This window comes from Pygocentrus nattereri, chromosome 7 (assembly GCF_015220715.1).
Source record: "Pygocentrus nattereri isolate fPygNat1 chromosome 7, fPygNat1.pri, whole genome shotgun sequence".
NCBI lineage: Eukaryota > Metazoa > Chordata > Actinopteri > Characiformes > Serrasalmidae > Pygocentrus > Pygocentrus nattereri.
The window spans coordinates 25,886,886-25,907,730 of NC_051217.1; the positions used below are offsets into that span (position 1 = coordinate 25,886,886).

General features: G+C 42.1%; 1 protein-coding gene across 4 annotated transcripts in view; it reads right to left on the bottom strand.

Annotated features, from left to right (window-relative positions):
• LOC108443033 (SPHK1 interactor, AKAP domain containing) overlaps positions 1-20,620 on the bottom strand; it is a 104,783-nt gene extending 84,163 nt beyond the window's left edge. The window contains exons 1-3 of one of the 4 annotated variants that reach the window (XM_017723415.2): positions 20,495-20,620; positions 10,071-10,176; positions 1,820-1,927 (exon numbers count right to left, since the gene is read on the bottom strand). In XM_017723415.2, the coding sequence (XP_017578904.1) occupies positions 1,820-1,927; positions 10,071-10,176; positions 20,495-20,529 (249 nt within the window). In that variant the 5' untranslated portion in view covers positions 20,530-20,620. Of the gene's footprint in view, positions 1-1,819; positions 1,928-10,070; positions 10,177-10,732; positions 10,752-20,054; positions 20,074-20,494 lie in introns of those variants that run through there. The other 3 variants (XM_037539959.1, XM_037539960.1, XM_037539961.1) reach the window with 3 other exon arrangements.
• Between the last annotated feature and the right edge of the window lie 225 nt (positions 20,621-20,845).

The following is a 20,845-nucleotide window of genomic DNA, read 5'->3' on the forward strand; positions in this document are numbered from 1 at the left end:
AGAGATGTTGCTGATGATGAGATGTTAAAAGGTGAACTGTAAGAAGGAGACGATGGAGCTGCTCTGCTGTGTGTGTGTGTGTGTGTGTGTGTGTGTGTGTGTGTGTGTGTGTGTGTGTGTGTGTGTGTGTGTGTGTGTGAGAGTGATCTGGCAGCAGTGTGTGTGAGGCAGCTGGTGTGTGTGGGTTTAAATCACAGCATGGAGTCTTTGTGTTAGATGAGCACACTGAGTTAGAGTTAGAGCTGCAGCAAAAGAACAGTCCTGCATATACATACAGAACCACACAGAACCAGGGGTGGTTCCAGGTCCTATTTAGCAAAAGAAATGTCCTACATATGCAAATAGAAATACACATAGAACCCTACAGAACCACACTAAGTTGGCATGATAAATGATATTTTGACATTTCTATATAAGACGAATCTGACAGCAGTTAGCTGTCGAGCAGTGGGAAGCAGCTTTAAGAAGGGGAGTCAAATACAAGCATTTCCAGATTCTTTTCTTCAGTGTTCCATAGTGAAGGTGAACTTCTTCTTCTTTCAGCTGCTCCCTTTAGGGGTCGCCACAGCGGATCATCTGCCTCCATCTTGCCCTATCCATTGCCTCCTCTACTTTCACACCAACCATCTCCATGTCCACCTTCACTACATCCATAAACCTTCTTTGAGGTCTACCTCTTCTCCTTCTACCCGGCAGCTCCATCTCCAACATTCTTTACCCAATTTTTCCACTATTCCTCCTCAACACATGTCCAAACCATCTCAACCTGGCCTATCTGACTAAAAAACGCAGCCCCCTTGTTTACTTGCATTTGTTTACAGGCCAGTCTTGCCCCGATCCAATACAGTGGATGCACCGATGCACCGCAGCAACAGGCTGAAGCAGACAACGCAGTCAAGGCTTAAGCAGCTTTAAAGGGCTGAACTGGAAGGTATCTGTGGCATGCCCCGTCCACCAGCTGCCATAGCCATAGGACAAGCCTGACAAGGACGGCAAGGAGAGGAACACCGCAAGTGAGTGGGGGACGGAGTGCAAAGCCCAAGCTTTGCCAAGAGGGAAAGTTGCTCGTTGCTCCTCCCCCGGCTCACAGCTTGTCTGCCCGGATAGAACGTGAGGCTAATTAACACTGCGGGACCAGAGGCCTACCCAGGAGGAGGGGCTCTGGACTCGTGAGCCGCCTGCCGGTGTAGAAGAAATTCCTGAGTGCTAAACCTGCTCATCAGAAATTAGAATGAAGCAACTGCTCATAAAAAACAGCAGCTCCTACAGCAGAATGAGGACTTCTCTGGCAGGTCTGAGTTTTTTGAGGTTTCGTTCGTGGGAAAGCTGTTAGACTGGAAAGAGTCATCACACTGATCAGCTTGATAGGAGTGTAATCTGGATCCCCATCATCATCATCATTACTATCCTCCACCTCCGAATCTGCACATACACTCTCATTTCAGCTCCTATAAGACATTTAAAACTCTCTGGCACAGATATAAAAACGATCAAATCCCCCTCCTGCACGTCACAGTATCCATTAATTAATCCCTCAAATAATGAATACAATTAAATACAATTATGGAATGAGGAACATTCTTTTCATTAGCACAGTGGTGGATGAGCGCAGGCAAGAAAGACAGTCGGGTGCTGTGGAAGACTGTATTCTCACACCAATGAACCCTACAACAGATAACCGAACACCACGGCGAGTAAGGAGAGCAAACTAAGCTGAGCTCATCGCTCTGTGCCATGTGATGATCTGCTCCGCAGGTTTCTTTCATTTACTTAAGGTGGAAAAAAAAGCTGAAGAATTCAGAAACAGTCAGTGACTCACAGTGCAGCCCCCCTCGTGTTGGTCCTCCAGGAAGCCGACTCTGCAGAGCGTTTTTTCGTTCTTCAGCCAGTACTCTGACGAGTCCAGCACACTGTTACTGCACAGCACCTACACACAGACACAGAGGGCAGTTCCACCTTAAAACCATATAGCAATAAAAACATAACAGCTCTGTGTTCCCCAAGATCTGTTTCCCCTCTCAAACAGTGGAGTAAAGACAGGGTGGAGATAAGACAGGGCGGAGTCAGGACAGGGTGGAGATATGACAGGGCGGAGTCAGGACAAGGCAGGATAAGGATAGGATGGAGTCAGGACAGGGTAGAGATAAGACGGGGCAGAGTCAGGACAGGGTAAAGGTAAGACAGGATGGGGTCAGGACAGGACGGAGATAAGATAGGGCAGAGTCAGGACAGAGTGGAGATAAGACAGGGCGGAGTCAGGACGGGGCAGGGTCAGGACAGAGTGGAGATAAGACTGGGTAGAGGTAAGACAGGGCAGAGTCAGGACGGGGCAGGGTCAGGACAGAGTGGAGATAAGACTGGGCAGAGTCATGACAGGGTAGAGGTAAGACAGGGCAGAGTCAGGACAGGGCAGGATTAGGATAGGATGGAGTCAGGACAGGGTAGAGATAAGACGGGGAGGAGTCAGGACAGGGTAGAGGTAAGATGGGGCAGAGTCAGGACAGGATAGAGGTAAGATGGGGCGGAGTCAGGACAGAGCCTGCAGAGGGTAAAAGTGTTATCGGGAGCTCTGATTCCTCTTCAGTCCAGTGCGTTTCTAAAAACTTCAGCACTTTATTCTTATCTGAAGAGTTTAAACACATACACGAACTAACACATACACACACACACACACACACACACACACACACTCTCTAACACATACACACTAACACACACTAACACACACATTAACACACACACAAACACACTAACACACACAAACACACTAACACACACACACACTAATACATACACACACAAACACACACACTCACACATGCACACTCAAACACATACATACACACAAACACATACACACTAACACACACACACTAACACATGCAAACTAACACAGACACATACATACACTAACACACACTAACACACACCGACACTAACATGTGCAAACTAACACAGACACATACATACACTAACAGACACTAACACACACCGACACCAACACACACACACACACACACACACACACACACACACACACACACACACTAACACACACACACACTAACACACACACACATACACACTAACACTAACACACACATACACACACTCTAAAACATACACACACTAACACACACACACTAATACACACACAAACACACATCCACACCCACACACACACTAACACACACACTAACACACAGACACACTAACACACTAACAAACACACACACACTAACAAAAACACACACACACACACTAACTAATACTAACACACACACATACACACTAACAAACACACACACACACACACACACACACTAACAAACACACACACACACATACACACACAATAACAAACACACACACAAACACACACACACACACACATACACACACACACATACACACACACACACACACACACACACACACACAGTGTGCTCTACAGTGCTGTCTCTGCTGCTCCCTTGGGATAATTAAAAAGAATAAAAACACTGCAGCACCTTTCAGAGGCAGTCCGGGTATAAAGTGTTACTCATACACACACACACGTGTGTATATATACTGTATTCTTGTGTGTGTGTGTGTGTGTGTGTGTGTGTGAGGAAATTGTGTATCTCCCAAAAAAAAACAAAACCCTGTTAAAATCTTTATATCGATCCTTAACATCAACACCAGGAGTCTCTTCCTAATGTGTACTTGTTTTTGTGTGTCTAATGTCACAATAATGTCCCCACTTTGAAGGAAAAACAGAATTTATATTATATATATATATATATATATATATATATATATATATATATATATATATATATATATATATATATATATATATTATAAAAATAATCTCCACAATGATGTTCTAATAAGATGAATATCCAGCATCCATCACATTTAATCATATCAGTTATTATAACATATTAAACAACATACATATATAATACAGCAAGTGAAACCAACCGTTTGAATGGCTGTGTGTGTGTGTGTGTGTGTTACTGTTTCCACTCCCCTCGCTGTGTGCACCATCTGTCCTGACTGTGTTTCTCCTGGACAGTCGTATGTCCAGCACATGGCTGTGTTACAGTTCAGAACCAATTAATCACAGTTTAAATCTCTCAAACATTCAGAATCACAGCAGACCAGCTCTGAACATCACAGTAATCCAACCACAGTCACTTTATTCTGAAGATATTATGGATTTTACACTGACGTACAGTCGTATGTGAAAGTTTGAGCACCCATGGACAAATGTCATGGGTTTATTGATTTTCTGAGTGTAAATAAATTTGACCCAGAGAGCACACTGACTTCACAGCTGCTGTTTATTTACCGGCTAATAATAATGCGATAAAAAACAGAAATGTGGCATGCTAAGGTGCGCTATAAAGGGGTCCCGGGGGCCTGGGACTGACGGCTGGGCGCTATTATCACTATTGTGATAAATTATGTCACAATACAGTACAGTATGCTGTTCTGGTCATATGTGTTTATGGTCTGTGTGTGCATAGGCTGACCAACTGCACGTTTCATAATAAAGTTACAACTAAATAAAGTTATAACAAAATTAGTCCAGTTTAACTGGATTTAGTGTGAAATACTGAATAAAATCAGCCAATCAGACGTCTGAAAAGAAATGTTGAGACGCATCACGTATTTTGAAAATTTCTTAAAGTATCACAATATTATATATGGGCCACATCGCCCAGCTCTAGTGCGAAGAGTGACTGCTCCTCGACAGGAGAGGAGACGAGGAAGATCTCGGTTACTGTGAGAAAGAGCATAGAACCACACTTCAACACAGACACGACAGAAGAGGAGACGAAAAAGATCTCAGGTAATTTTGAGGAAGAGTGCAGAACTGCAATAGAACAGAGACTTTACAGAACAGGAGGCGAGGAAGATCTCGATCGCTGTGAGAAAGAGTGAGGACCACACTAGAACAGAGACTCTACAGAAGAGGAGACGAGGAAGAACTCAGTTACTGTGAGGAAGAGCGCAGAACTGCACTAGAACAGAGACTCTACAGAAGAGATGAGGAAGATCTCAGTTAATATGAGGAAGAGTGCAGAACTGCACTAGAACAGAGACTTTACAGAAGAGGAGACGAAGAAGATCTCAGTTACTTTGAGGAAGAGCGCAGAACCGCACTAGAACAGAGACTCTACAGAAGAGGAGACGAGGAAGATCTCGGGTACTTTGAGGAAGAGCGCAGAACCGCACTAGAACAGAGACGTTACAGAAGAGGAGACAATGAAGATCTCAGTTAATGTGAGGAAGAGGGCAGAACCACACTAGAACAGAGACACTACAGAAGAGATGAGGAAGATCTCAGTTACTGTGAGGAAGAGCACAGAACCACACTAGAACAGAGACACTACAGAAGAGACAAGGAAGATCTCAGTTACTATGAGGAAGAGTGTAGAACCGAACTAGAACAGAGACTCGACAGAAGAGGAGACGAGGAAGATCTCGGTTACTGTGAGCAAGAGCGCAGAACCGCCCTAGAACAGAGACACTACAGAAGAGACAAGGAAGATCTCAGTTAATGTGAGGAAGAGGGCAGAACCGCACTAGAACAGAGACTCTACAGAAGGAGACGAGGAAGATCTCGGTTACTTTGAGGAAGAGTGCAGAACCACACTAGAACAGAGACTCTACAGAAGAGGAGACAAGGAAGATCTCAATTACTGTGAGGAAGAGTGCAGAACTGCACAAGAACAGAGACTCTACAGAAGAACAGCTGATAGAACAGACATTTACAGATATTGAAGAATCAGAGTCACTGTGGAGAAAGAGAGTCAGCAGTTAACTACCCCAACGACTGGGGCAGTCATGGGCTGGAGATTAGGGAACCGGCCCTGGTTCGATCCCCTGGGCTCACAGTCCATGACTGAAGTGCCCTTGAGCAAGACACCTAACCCCTGACTGTTCCCCGTGCGCTGCGGATTGAACTCTAGCTTTGTTCTGCTTTACCATCTTCATAGCTGAGTAGCTGCTAATCTAACTAGTGGAATGTGAACTGAATGTGTTTTGTTTACATGTCCATGCTTCATGTATCCATTAGGGTTCAGAGAATGATGTAACCCGCAAATTGATGATGTTTCCACCTTGTAAGGAACCGTTTGCTCAGAATGGTTCCGGGTCTAATCTTCTAAAAGTGACACTTTAATTCACTTCAGAAACAATCCAATACAGATGGACTCAGAGGGCTGAGAGACTGTAGGCAGATTAATCTTAAATCCAATCACTTCAATCAGCTTCTTTCATTTTCTCTCTCTCTCTCTCTGTCTCTCTCTCTCCCCTCCTTCTCCCTCTCCCTCTCTCCTTCTCTCTTTCTCACCCCCCCCCCCCCTTAATCCTCTCTAGCACTCTGTCCCCCTTCTTCCTTTTACTCTGTCTAATCCTGTCTGAATCAGACGTATCCTGAATACAGTCCATTAGATCCATTAGCATTTAAACCTGATGGGTTTGCTTTCTAATGGGAATTGGTGTATTGGGTACCATTAAAGACGATTTGTTTCCTGTCACTTTTACATTCCATTAGGAAATCATAAAACCTGTCATATCTGTCATAAGTTTCAGATCATCTGTTAAAGCATTAGAGTGTCATATCAACCCATCAGGACAAACACAAAATACCAATAGACACTACTGGACACCACCAGGAACCAGCAGAAATTTTAATGGCCTATGTTTTTTTTCTGCAGGGTTTAAAAGACCAGCTCACATTAGATCATTCCACTAAATTAGTTCAAACTGCAGTCATACTGTAAAAAAGATAAAAAGCTTAGCAAGGAGACCTTCAGAGGCCTTTAAGGGAAACTCCACCAATATTTCAAAATTCCTGCATAATTAACTGGTTAAGATGTAAACAAGGTGGTTCTGAGCGGTTTGGTGTGAAACGGTCTGTTCTAGAGAAACGTACCTAGTCAGAACTGTTCACAGTGGTGGTGATAGGAACCAGACGTCTCCCTCTATAAGCTCCTCACAGGAAGTTCCTACATGAAATGGCTCTGAATGTTGGCTTTCGTTTATTGTTTTGGCCTTTGCTTAGATGACATTTCATCTGCTTACTGGTGGCTATAGCAGTTCTATCATTTGTTGTTTTAGAACTGTAACTATAAATAACTATAAATAACTTTGTCCTTTCAACATTTTTAAATATCCTTAAATATCTTAGGATATAATATTAATGAAAATACAGACTTGCTTTGCTTTAATCTTCAGCTCAGCTAGACCTGCTTTTCTCACATCTCCAGCAGGAAACTTTTCCACTAAAGTAGAACAGTTTCTTGTAAAATGTCTCTCAACATTTGATTTTTCATAAAACTGACTTCAGTCTCATGAAATGTTGAACACAGAGATGGTGCCTGAGGTGCCAGAATGTAACTGCTTCACCATTTAAGGTGGAATGGGAAAATTTTAACAAGAGCTGGTGAATGAGTGTGTGTCAGTTTCTCGCTGCAGATTAAACATATCAGGAAACCAGCTGGAGTGACTATAAACACTAATAAGTCCATTTGTCGCCAAATTATCGATGTTCGTCTTAAATCTCTCTCTTTGCCTTTTTGTAGCTACTAGCTGGGCTAAAATGTTGCCTGTGTTGCAATGGTGACCAGCCGCCTGCGCTGATCTTCAGGGTTAAAGGGTGAATCAGCAGTTCTACATCAACTCCAGCATTTAAGACCATTTACTGTAAAACTGTGTTGAACGATCAGCAGAGCTTTATTTTACTGTAAAGGAGGATTATTTTATTATTACATACTAATCTAATTCAGCTGGAGTCACAACAGGGCAGTAGAAGAGCTCCGGAGTCGCCTGTTGCCAAGTCACTTTTTCCAGTCCATGGTGTTTTGGTCTGGCGGGTGGGCTGGCGTTGGCCTCTTTTAAATCTACTAGATCCTTGAGAACTGATGAGAGAATTACAACAGTCCTAACAACTGAACTGATTTTGGCTGGTACATCATTAACTGACAGTTACGGAGTCAGTTTTACTGAGAGTTGTTTTGGAGCCAATGAAGAGGAGTTTGGTCACTATTTAATATGAGAATCATGTTATTGATCTGGAGTTAAATCTCAGATAAACAAGATTCCAACTGTCCAAGAGGTGGACTTGGTGCTGATGTAAATCTGGTCATATGCATAGCTGTGAAAGTCCAGTTGAAAGTGTTGTATGAAGTGTCGTATTAAGTGATGAAGAGAGTGCCAAGGACTTAACCCTGAGGGACCCCTTGAATGACTAGAGGTTGAGGATGTCAGAGAGAGAGAGAGAAATAAATGGTTTTCTATCAATAAGATAAGACATGAACCAGTACAGTGTGGCACTTTGAGTAAAATAAGGAGCTAAGCACTCCAGCACTTTCAGATGTGAGAAGGTCATTAGTGACCTTAATCAAGGCAGTTTCAGTGCTGAGGTACTAACGGAAACCAGACTGAAAAGATTGCTGCTTTCTAAATAGGCAGCTGATTAGCAACAACTCATCATAATTAAGAACAACTAGACATAATAAAGCCTAATGTACCTGCTGATTTCTGCATTACAGTACATGATCAGTATGCGAGGTAACTGTGACTGATTATTATGAGTGCTCCAAATAAACAAGTTGCAGGGATTTTACACTCATAATCTATTTATATAAAATAGAAAACACTGCATTTTTCTGCTTTTGTTCTTCCCAACAGTTCTCTGCAGTAAAACTGCAGTAATACCACAACCCCGCTTCCAAAAAAGTTGGGATGGTATGCAAAACTGTAAATAAAATAATTTAAACTCTTATATTTATCTGAAAAAGTACAAGAAACAATCAAACGTTAAACCGAGAAATTATTCTTTTTTAAAATATATATGCATATTTGAATTTCATGCCAGCAACACATTCCAAAAAGGTTGGGGCGGGGGCCTGTTTACTGCTGTGTTTCATCACCCCTTCTTTAACAGCACTCTATAAGTGCTTGGGAACTGAGGAGACACTGCTGTAGTTCTGAAAGTGAAGTTTTCTGTTCTTGTTTGATTCAGGATTTCAGCTGATCATGAGTTTCAGGGGCTGATGATCAGGGGATGATTGTCATATTTTTTTAATTTCATAATGTGCCAAATGCTCTCAGTGGTGCTCAGTCAGTCTGGACTGCTGGCAGGTCAGTTTAGCACTCGGACTCTTTTAATATGGAGCAATGCTGCTGTAATACATGCAGAATGTGGTTTTACAATGTCTTGCTGAAATAATCAAGGTCTTCCCTGAAAAAGGTGTCATCTGGACGGCAGCATATGTTGCCAAAACCTGTATATATCATTCAGCATTAATGGTGCCTTCACAGATGAGCACATCACCCATGCCATGTGCATTAATGCCCCCCTAAACCATCATGCATACTGGCTTTAGAACTGTGCACTGATAACAAACTGAGTGGTCTTCAGCCCGGAGGACACAGTGTCCATGATTTCCAAAAAGAATTTCTAATGCTGATTTGTCAGACCACAGGACACTTTTCCACTTCCCCTCAGTCCATTTAAATGAGCTCAGGCCCAGAGAAGGTGGCAGCATTTCTGGATCCTGTTTATATTTGGTTTCTTCTTTGTGTTTTAGAGCTTTAACAGCATTTGTGGAAGCAGTGATGAACTGTTTTCACAGACAGTGGTTTTCAGAAGTGTTTCTGAGCCCATACAGTGAATTCCACTACAGAATCATGTCTGTTTTTTATGCAGTGCTCCCTGATCGCCCAAAGATCACAGACAGCAAATACTGGTTGACCCCCCCGCAAGCCCCCTGTAATCTCACCCTAACAGATAAGTGAAAGTCAGCGGTGCAGTGACAGTGAAACACTGATTTGCCTGTGAATGTGGTCACTGTCCCTCAGTCGTCAGTGTTTATAGAGGATATGAACACAGAGCTGCTAAACGATCCTGAAGACTGAACAGAGTGAAAGAGCTGGAAGAAAAACAGCAGCTGATGCTGAGATATACGACCTGAGCAGTGATGTGGCTAATCTGATTAACATGAATCACTGAAACACACACACACACACATACACATAAACACACACACACTCACAGCACAGGTGTGTACCTTCTTACAGGCGGAGATGGACGAGACCAGACTGCTCTCAGCCTTCACTCCCTCTGTCTCCTCCACACAGTCAGAGCCTTCAAACATCACAGACGGCTGGAAATTACTACAGAGAGAGAGAGAGAGAGAGAGAGAGAGAGAGAGAGAGAGAGAGAGAGAGAGAGAGAGAGAGAGAGAGAGAGAGAGAGAGACAGAGAAAGAGAGAGACAGGGAGAGAGAGAAAGTAGTGAGAGAGAGAGAGAAAGTAGTGAGAGAGAGAGCAAGAGAGAGACAGAGAGAGAGAGAGAGAGAGAGAGAGAGAAAGTAGAGAGAGAGAGAGAGAGAGAGAGAAAGTAGAGAGAGAGAGAAAGTAGAGAGAGATAGAGAGAGAGAGAAAGTAGAAAGAGAAAGTAGTGAGTGAGTGAGAAAGAGTGAGAGAGAGAGAGAGAGAGAGAGAGAGAGAGAGTGAGAGAGAGTGAGAGAGAGATAGAAAGAGGGAGAAAGTAGAGAGAGAGACAGAGAGAGAGAGAGAAAGTAGAGAGAGAGAGAGAAAGAGAGAGAAGAGAGAGGGATTATTAGCTCAGTCTCACTGATAAGCACTGCTCTCACTGAGTGTGGAACTGAACTTGTGAATCATCCTAAAAAATAAAATCCACTTAAATGTGAAAATAAAATCCTCTTACATTTCAGACTTAAGTGAAAGTTTAGATCATTATTCTTCAGCTGTGGAGTTCATTCAGCCTGTATTTGCATCTCTGTGTAATCTGTAATGATGAGAGAGGAAATGAATAACCTTCACTCTTAGCAAAAAGGGTTCTAGATAGTAGCAAACAGCATTCTTTGGCTTGTAACAATAGTGGAACCCGTTTCAGTGCTATTTATAAAGCTTTTTTAGAAAGGTTTCATAGAGAACCATCTTCAGCACATTCTAGATTAACCTGAAGAACCCTTTCACAATGAAAAAAAAAAAAAAGACCAAAACGGACCAGCCCCTAATGGCAATGGTCAAGCCCTTCAAGCCCAGTTCGGCTCAACCCGCCATCCTTCAAGATGCATGGAAGATGAGCATCAAGACTTTTCTCTGTACTGGAGTCCAGGTGGTGGAACAAACTCCCACTGGCTGTCCGAACAGCTGAGTCTCTCACGGTCTTCAGACGCAGACTAAAGACAATCTCTTTATACAGCACTGAGGTAAGTATTCATTGTATTGTACTGCACTTATTAAAATGCATCGCACTGTTCTGTGTTCCAAACTACAACATCAGAACTGAGCATCAGGAGCTTCATGAAATGGGTCTCCGTTGTCTCAGTACGTGCAATGCCAAGCATAGGCTGGAGTGGTGTAAAGCATCGCCACTGGCTTCACTATCTGTCTGATGACGAATCTGGGTTTGGTGAAGGTCAGGAGAACGTTACTTACCGGAATGCACAGTGCCAACAGCACTAACCGACCCTATCTAGACCCGCCCCTAACTAGACCCAGCCCTAGTTAATGTGACGTCAGCATCAGTGAGTAATTCGGCTCAGAAAAATCACTAAAATCCTGATATTCTTCCTCTGTTTTTTGGCCTTGATGTTCCAACAAATGGTTAAAAGAGCGACATGATTCACAATCAGCTCACAAATCAGACTCTGCCTCACCATCCAGAGTGATTTCATCCACCTGTGACTGTCCATCAGCCAGCATGAGTCCAAGAAGACAGAAAATCAATGAATTATTACTGAATTATTTCCTAACAAATCAATTTAGGATTTTATGACGCAATGAATCATTTGTTAAAGAATCGCAACCGAATTGAATCTTGATGGAATTCTAGATTTTTATGATGCATTAGAATCATTTCTTAAAGAACCATGGCTGAACCAAATTGTGGCAAGAATTGCACACAAGAAATGCAGCGAGTAATTTTGAAAGAACTGTAACCGAATCGAATCGTGGTGAGATATGAGACTCCATGAAGCACTGAATCGCTTTCTAAAGAATCGTAAAAGAATTGTTTGAATTGTTGCCAGGTCGTATAGTCAGAAATAAACTAAGGACATTAACAGCAGCTCTAAATGAGGAGATGAAGGACACCTAAGGTGGATCGACTTCACTGACCAATATACATCCCCCCTCCACCCGATACTGACCTAATCACTAACCTCTCTCCACCTCTGTATCTCTCTTTCATGGTCACCCTGCTCCTGTTGACCTTCCCTTGTCATAACAGCTGGCATTTTGTTTATTTGTGTGTAATTGTGAGGAGTTCATTAATGACATTTTCATTAAAGTGTAGGATTTATAAGTGCAGCACGTAACACAGCCTGTAGCATTACAGCCTAAAGCATAATCTATAGCCTATAGTATGTACCATAGTCTACAGCATGCACTATATACTACGATATTAACAACGGCCTGCAGCGTTTACTACATTCTATAGCACACATTAAAGCACACAGCATCTGCAACAGTCTACAGTAAGAACGATGTATGTAATACAGTCTACAGCATACACTAATGCACACAGTATGTACTACAGAACATAACATACTGTCTTATGTACTAGACAGCCGGTATTAGACTATCTCCTATGTGCTATATGCTACAGCATGTACTTTATATACAAGACTTACTGTTATGTACTAGACAGCGTTTACTAGATTTCAGTATGTATGGCAGCCACAGTGTGTACATTATGCATTATATCCTTCAGCATGTACTATATGCACAAGACTTACATGTTCTAGACATCATGTACTAGACTTTTAGCATGTATGACAGCCTACCGCATGGACTATGAACTACAGGATATATTATGCCATTTACTATATCTTACTGCAGGTACATGTTGTAGGCTATAGTACATACTGTAAGCTGTCATACATGCAGAAGTCTAGTTCATGGTGTCTAGTACATAACACAGTAAGTCTTGCATATATAGTGCATGTAGGACACATTAGTACATGCTGTAGACTGTAGTAATACTGTAGGATATAGTACATCCTATGTGCTTTAGTGCACACTATAGACTTTAATACATATTAAAGTATATAATGTGGTAGACTGCAGTCCTTACTGTGAACCACTGCACTTGCTGTATGCTTCATACTGTAGGTTGTAGTATATGTTATAGGATATAGTGCATACTGCAGGTTATATTACATGCTGTAGGTTATAGTACATGCTGCAGGATACAGCGCTCATTTAATGTCCCATGAGAGTCAGTGGAGCGATTCAGGCATTCATATCCAGATCTGTCTTCAATAGTGGATATCAGCCTGTTTTAGTTATCAGACTAAGCTTATCGAATCACGCTGTTTACACGATCTCAGTAACACCAGAGCCGGTTTATTAGGAGCCTGGCCACTTCCTATTTCGCCTGTTATACCAAAAACAGGAATGCTAAACAACAGAGTCCTCAATGAATGGGACTGAATGGAACTCAATGGCTAAAAACGAGAAGTTAAATTAGTTTATAATCACTCGCCCAGAACATTCCATTAGTTTCAGACAGCAGGAGGATGAATTTCACTAAAATAAAAGAAATCTTACTGATATATTTCCTTTATTTCTACAGTAAATGGGTTTGGGCAGCAGGAGGCGGGGCTTTACTGCTAGAGCGGGATGACTGATGGGCAAGTGGAGCAGCTCATTGGCTGTTTGTAGTCACTGATGTCATGAACACTCATGAGGCGGCGTTTTAAACTCCTATAACTCCTAAAAACTGTTAAATATAACAGCGATGTTAAAATGTTTTATGCTGTTCAGGAAATGAAGGAATTCTTTTACATTAAAATGTCTCAGCATTTATAAACTATGATTGTGCTCAGATGCTCCATATCAACCCATTCATTTTGTGTTCACTCGGGAGCGCCCCCTAGCATTTGAGAAACCTGGAAGATGTTGCAGAGCGGGAATTCTCCTCTCTACAAGTTCTCTGATGACACTAGGAGTCTTAGGGCATTTTCAGATTTTTCCAGACTTGAGTCTGTTTGTCCTGAGAGTTTGGTACATTTGGTTGTGTTTAAAGATGTTCTCAAGCCCACCAGTGAGAGAACCGAAGTCTGATCCTCCTGAAAACAGTGGTCTGGAGTTGCTGGAGGCAAGCCCTGCTGCAGTCGGCACTGAGCAACATGCTTGGGTCATTTCATCATGTTACTTGTTGTTTCAAGGCATGGAAGCAGACGGAAAGCACTGTGAGGGATTTATGAGGCTTCGTCTTACTCAGAGCCAAGCACAGCGTTTTGGGGGAGGGCAGAGGCTCATGTTTAAAAAAACATATTTACCGCAATCAGTCATATCAAAAGAGAAAGTGTAACCACGTTTCAGATAAAACCAAACAAGGGTTTTTCAAGGGTTCTTCAATAGAGACAATGGACCTATAGACACTCCGCATGCTTAAAGGGTTCATTGAATTATAAAAGCATTCTTATTTGATGAAGAATGTGTTGTACGCGGTTCTATATGCAACCTTTTTGAAGAGAGTTCTAATATAGTGTTCTTCTGTTGTGTACACTCTTAAAAAGATGGTTCTTTAAAGGTTTTTAGTAAAGAAACTGGTTCTGTAAGGAAGCACAGACACACAAAAAAAAATCTTGCATGATCAGAGGGTTCTCTGCATCATGAAAGTCTTCTTCGGACTGATGGAGAATGTTCTATAGATGGTTTTATATAGAACCTTCACAAACAGGGGTCTACATAGCAGCCCAAAGGTTGCTCTTGTTATAAGCTTGGAATTCTAACAATAGAAGAATGCTTTAGGGTGCTATATAGAATTGTTTTCAAAAAGTTTCTACATAGGACCCTCTACAGCACATTCTTAAGATCGGTTTTGTTGCAGGAAAGAAGCATTTAACCATGCAAATGTTTTCATGGTTCTTTACAGAACCATTTTCATTATTGAGGTACCCTTAAATAGCCATCAATTCTTTAAGACTGTACACAGTAGAACCTTTTTGGTATTATATATTTTCAAAAACGTTGCATATAGAACCACATACAAGACATTCTCCACCAATCTGACGGAGAGGCATGCATGCAGAGGGTTCTTCGAGTGTCTGTGTCCTTACAGAAATACTGTCTTTACTAAAGAACCCTTGGAGAACCAACTTTTTTAAGAGTGCAGCCAAAAGCGTGAGCGTTACTGTCTTTGTGGGGTTTGAGTCTCAGCACTGTTTAATCACCACACATTCTTCAGTAATAACTGTGTTTGAGCTCTTTAGAGACTCAGAGAAACCCGTTTCACACTGATGAAAACGTAGTGGAGAAACTAATTAACACTGTGCATTGCCGACATTATATCTGGGTGTTTTTCAAAATAACCACACTATAGATTAAGACATGTTCTTAAAGAGATTACAAGTGTCTTATTGGAGGGAATTCCAACCCTGTGGTCACGCCAAAGAGCGAGATTCTCACTGAAAGGGATCTTGAAGAATCATCTAAAACACAGATTATACACACCAACAAAGACGGCTTTCCTACAGTCTGAGGGCAAAAGAACAGGAGCTCAAATCCCCCTGCAGGGTCTGTCTCTGTACGTCGGGTCCTACACGGCTAACAATCTTCCTAAGTGAGAACGGCACCTCACTTGCAAGCTACTGTGGCCCGATTATCGCTTGTATCTGGCTCAGTAGAAGAACTTAGATGAATGACCTTGTGGAGCGAGATCAATCATCTGCAAAGACACAATGCTCAACCAAGTCCTTCCTACTTGGTACATACTTAAAAAAATGGTTCTTCAACGGATCTATACTAAAAGCAGTGGTCCTATCTAGAACCATGAGTTCCGTACAGAAGATCTGCTTCCTTGAAGAACCATTTTTGGTTAAGTTTCATGCTTAAATGGTTCTTTGCATAGTGAAATGCTTCTTCAGAATGTATTATATGGTTCTATAAAGTTTCACAAAGGGTTCTGCTATTGTTACAGTGTCAAGCTTGTAACAATAATAGAACACTTACTGGTGCTGCACAGCTGTTTATAAAACACTCAAAGAACCATTTGCGTGCATAACTTGTGAAATGGTTCTTTATATTGATGGAAAATGTATTGCATATGTTTTTATATAGCACCAAAAACTGGTTCTGCTACTGTTACAATACCATGCTTGTACAAATTCAAGAACACTTTTTTGGTGTTATGTTGAACCATTTTCAAAAAGGTTCCTTATAGAATCATATACAACACATTCTCCATCAATCTGAATCATTTTATCAAAGCCGTTTAAGCATGAAATGGTTCTATATATAGAATGTATGGCTCTAAACAGAACCAGATTTTGTGGCTCCCAACTGTTGGCAGACAAAATTGGAGCCCAAATAAACAAACATCCCTCACCTCTAAACATTACAGTACAAGCTAGAACCAGACGAAATTAGAACTTTTGCTGTTTTCACAAGATCAATGATCCGTCTCAACAAATGTGTTTACTTTCTTTTCTTTACAAACCAAATTCCAAAAAGAAAGCAATGATTATTAAACTGCCTTTCACAGGTATTTAATTGAAAACAGCACAAAGAAGAAATATTTAATATTTTATCAGATTTATTTTTGTAAATATGCCAGATATTCCAAAAAATGGGACGGGGGCAGTGTAATAGCGGAATGATCAAAAACGCATGCTTTGGAACGTTTCACAGGCATCAGATGAACAGAAGATGCGCTTTCACAAACAGCCAGTCCAACAGTTTAAGAACAACGTTCATCTGCGCTCCACATTATTATTAAAAGATTAAGAGAATCCATAGAAATCTCTGTGCATAAAGGAAAAGGTTGAAAACCATTATTAAATACCCATGACCTTCGATCCCTCAGACGGCACTGCATTAAAAACCGACATGCTTCTGGGTTGAAGAAACCGCATGAGCTCTGTAATAATACTGCACAAACCCCTCATCAATAAACACAGGTCATCACTGCATCCACAAATACAGGTGAAGACTATACTCTGCACAGGGAAGTCACATATCAACAACATCCAAAAACACTGCCAACTTCTCCGGGCTGGAGCTCATCTGAAATGAACTGACACTCAGTGGAAACGTATAGTGGTCTGACGAGTCCACCTTTCAGATTGTTTATGTACATAAAGGACATTGCATTCTCTGACTGGGACCATCCAGACTGTTACCAGAATAAAGTTCTAAATCCAGCATCTGTCATGGTGTCGGGTAGAGCTGTCAGTGGTTAACCTGCACATCTATGAAAGCTCCATTAACACTGAACACATTTTGGAGTAGCATATGTTGTCTTTTAGACTCTGTCTTTTTCAGGTACGTTCATGATTATTTCAGCATGACAAGCCAAGAAACATTCTGCACGTGTTACAGGAGCATGGCTGAGTAATCTAAACTGACCTGCCTGCAGTCCAGGACTTCCTCCCACTGAAAATGTGTGGTGCATTATGAAGTGGTAGTTATGACAATGGAGACTCTGGATTTAAGTGTCAAATCAAGCAAAAATGGGAAAAAATCCACTTTCAGAACTACAAAAATCAGTGTCTCAGTTCCCAACTGATTAGGAAATGTGATGTAACTCAGTGTAAACATGCTCCTGTAACAACTTTTTTGCAATGTGTTGTGGGCATGAAATTTAGCGTAGTTTTTGTAGCAGAACACTACTGGCTTTCACGGGGCCTACATAACTAAAAATGAGAACGGCTCCTCGTTTGCAGGTTCCTGTGGCCCCGTTCTGGTTTGTTTCTGGCTTGCTAGATGAACTTAGAACCCATATTCTAAAGGAAAATGACCTTGTGGACCATACTGCAACCATGTGACTGACTGCAAAGACACAATGCTCAACCGATTGCTTCCTACTGGGTACACATTTTAAAAAGAAGGTTCTTTAAGGGTTCTTTAGTCAGGGCAGTGGTTCTAGAACCATGAACACTCAAAAAATGTGCATGCTTAAATGGTGGAACAGTTCAGTTTGATGCAGAATGTGGTTCCATATATCACCACAATGGGTGCTGGCACTGTTACAATGATATGCTTCTAACAATAGCAGAACATTTTTGATGCTATACAGAACCATTTTTACAAAGGTTCTAGATAGAACCATGTATGCAAAGAACCATTTAGGCACACAAACAGAACTTTTAAGGATCTCTTTGAGGGTGTAGTTTCCAACTGATGACACAATTTGAGCTGAAATAAACATCCCTCACCTCCAAACATGTTATAGTAAGTACCAGATAGAACCAATTAGAACTTAGAATGTCTGTTATTTTCATGACCTCACTGAGCACTTTAATAGGAACACCTCCTTGTTTCTACATTCACTGTCCATTTTATCAATCTAAAGTGTCTCTGGGTCAGTTCCCCTCTCGTCACTGGTTTGGAACTCTCAGGGCTCCATCTCAGTACCTTTAGCCAGGGAACATCACTGAACCATAATCCACTGAAATTATCTGTTCTAAGCAGTACGGACTCCACACACCCCGCCTCGCCTCCAGGCTTTTATTCAACTGTTCTATTTTAAAACATTCTGTTATGAAAAGGAACAAATACAAACTTTTCACCTGGAAAAACTGATTTAAGGATCACAATCAGAGCTTAAAACCACTGTTAGAGCTTTGAGGGAACATTTACACTGTTTGTAACTCGATGACCAAGAACGGTACCTGCACAGAACCTTCATTTCTAACAATTACAGACTGTAGTCCATCTGTTTCTGATACTTTGTTAGCCCCCTTTTACCCTGTTCGTCAGTGGTCAGGACCCCCATAGAGCAGGTACTATTTGGGTGGTGGATCATTCTCAGCACTGCAGTAACACTGATGTGGTGGTGGTGTGTTACTGTGTGTTGTGCTGGTCTGGGTGGATCAGACACAGCAGCGCTGCTGGAGTTTTTAAACACCTCAGTGTCGCTGCTGGACTGAGAAGAGTCCACCAACCAAAAATATTTAGCCAACAGCGTCCTGTGGGCAGCATCCTGTGGCCACTGATGAAGGACTAGAGAATGACCAACATAAACTGTGCAGCAGCAGATGAGCTATCATCTCTGACTTTACATCTACAAGGTGGACCGGAGAGGTAGGAGTGTCTAATAGAGTGGACAGTGAATGAATTAGAAAGAAAGAGAAGTAGCTGAAACATCTGTGTGCTGCTTTCAGGTGAACAGAGGTCATAACTGCATCAGGTCAAGTTAACAGCAGCACTACAGCCTGCAGGATCACATGAAACGCCTGGTGGTTTGATTTGCTGTTGTTTTTGTTGTTGTTGATCAGTGAGCGGGAACCATTCTGGGAGCAGATCAGTGAACCTTCAAACCCTCCACTCCCCCAAAACAGTAAACTCTGTGCTGCTATTCTCCCAACTGGAAAAAATATATGTTCTAAATATGTTTGTTAAACATATATTAAAATGCATTTATCATTTATATGATATTTATGATATATCATTTGTGTCATTCTCTGTGTGAAGTTGAGTATAATGAAGGTTCTAGACGTAGCTAAACGTACTGACCGTGACTTGCACTGTACATTACATTAACCACGTACGGCTGCAATCAGACTCTCACACCCAATTTACTTCACATAAACAAAATATCAGATGAGACCTGCATTTCACAGAGTATCAATACCTACAGCCCTCGCTTCTGTCCTGCTAAAGGACCATTAGATTAGATTTAACACGAAGAGACTGGAACACAAATTCATTTCTAAAGGAATCAGACAGTGAAGAGCATCAGACAGGATTCTGGAGATATTCCTCCACTTTCAGATGGAGCTGATAAACTCATTTCTAAAGGAATCAGACAGCAAAGAGCATTAGACTGGATTCTGGAGATGTTCCTACACTTTCAGATGGAGCTGATAAACATTCACAGTTATTTCTGATTTCATATTTCACCACACAGTTTAAAATAGATTTGGTTAATATGGGGAAACATCCTGAAACACAGTTTAGAGCTTGGACTGAGTTTATATGTAAAGTATATATCTCTGTGATAAGACTCCACTGACCATCATCTCACTGCGGTGTATAAGGTACAAAAGCACCTGCTGGGCAGGCGAACGCACCCATGCGCGCTCAGACTTGCGGTCTCGTGCAGCCCCAGGATGCCCAGTCAACCACTTTTGAGGAGGGGGTCGTCCTTCTGCCTATTTTGCCTCGCGCACTTACAGCCAGCGCAACAGCAGCAAACACGAGCAGCACGCGCGCACGAGTGAAGGTGAAGGTGTTGGAGCGGAGCAGCGCACGCGGAGACAGAGGCAGAGGACGCACGAGCTGCTTTAGAAGCAAATGGGGACGCGCGAGCAGCAAGACATACGTACATGTGCACGCGCACACAAATAGACCCAGAACCGCTGAGCACCTGCACCGTCACGACAGAGATGAGGGTTAGAACTCGGACAGGATAAAATAGCTGCAAGAAACAAACAAACAAACAAACACACATAGAAACAAACACACAAGCCCTGCATGCACGTGCAGTGAGACGAGCACAGAGCTTCGTTACCGTGCTGTTTGCTGCGCGCGCCTCGCTCCCGCCATCGCCTTATCCGAGAGAGAGAGAGAGAGAGAGAGCGAACGAAAGGGCGAGAGAAAATCACCGTGACTGGAGCTGCACACACACACACTTGCACACGCTGTGGCACGCACGCGCATGCACGTCATCACGGTTTGGGGAGTTTTGGGAGTGGGGGGGGTGAGTATGTACATACCGGCGCACGCGCCAAGCTGCGCATCACACGGGCACACACAAGTCTTGAAAAAAAAAACAAACACTGTAAACAACAAGAACGCAACAGCATCGAATACAGCATATAATAATAATGGGAGAAGAGGAGAATTCCAGCAATTTTTCAAA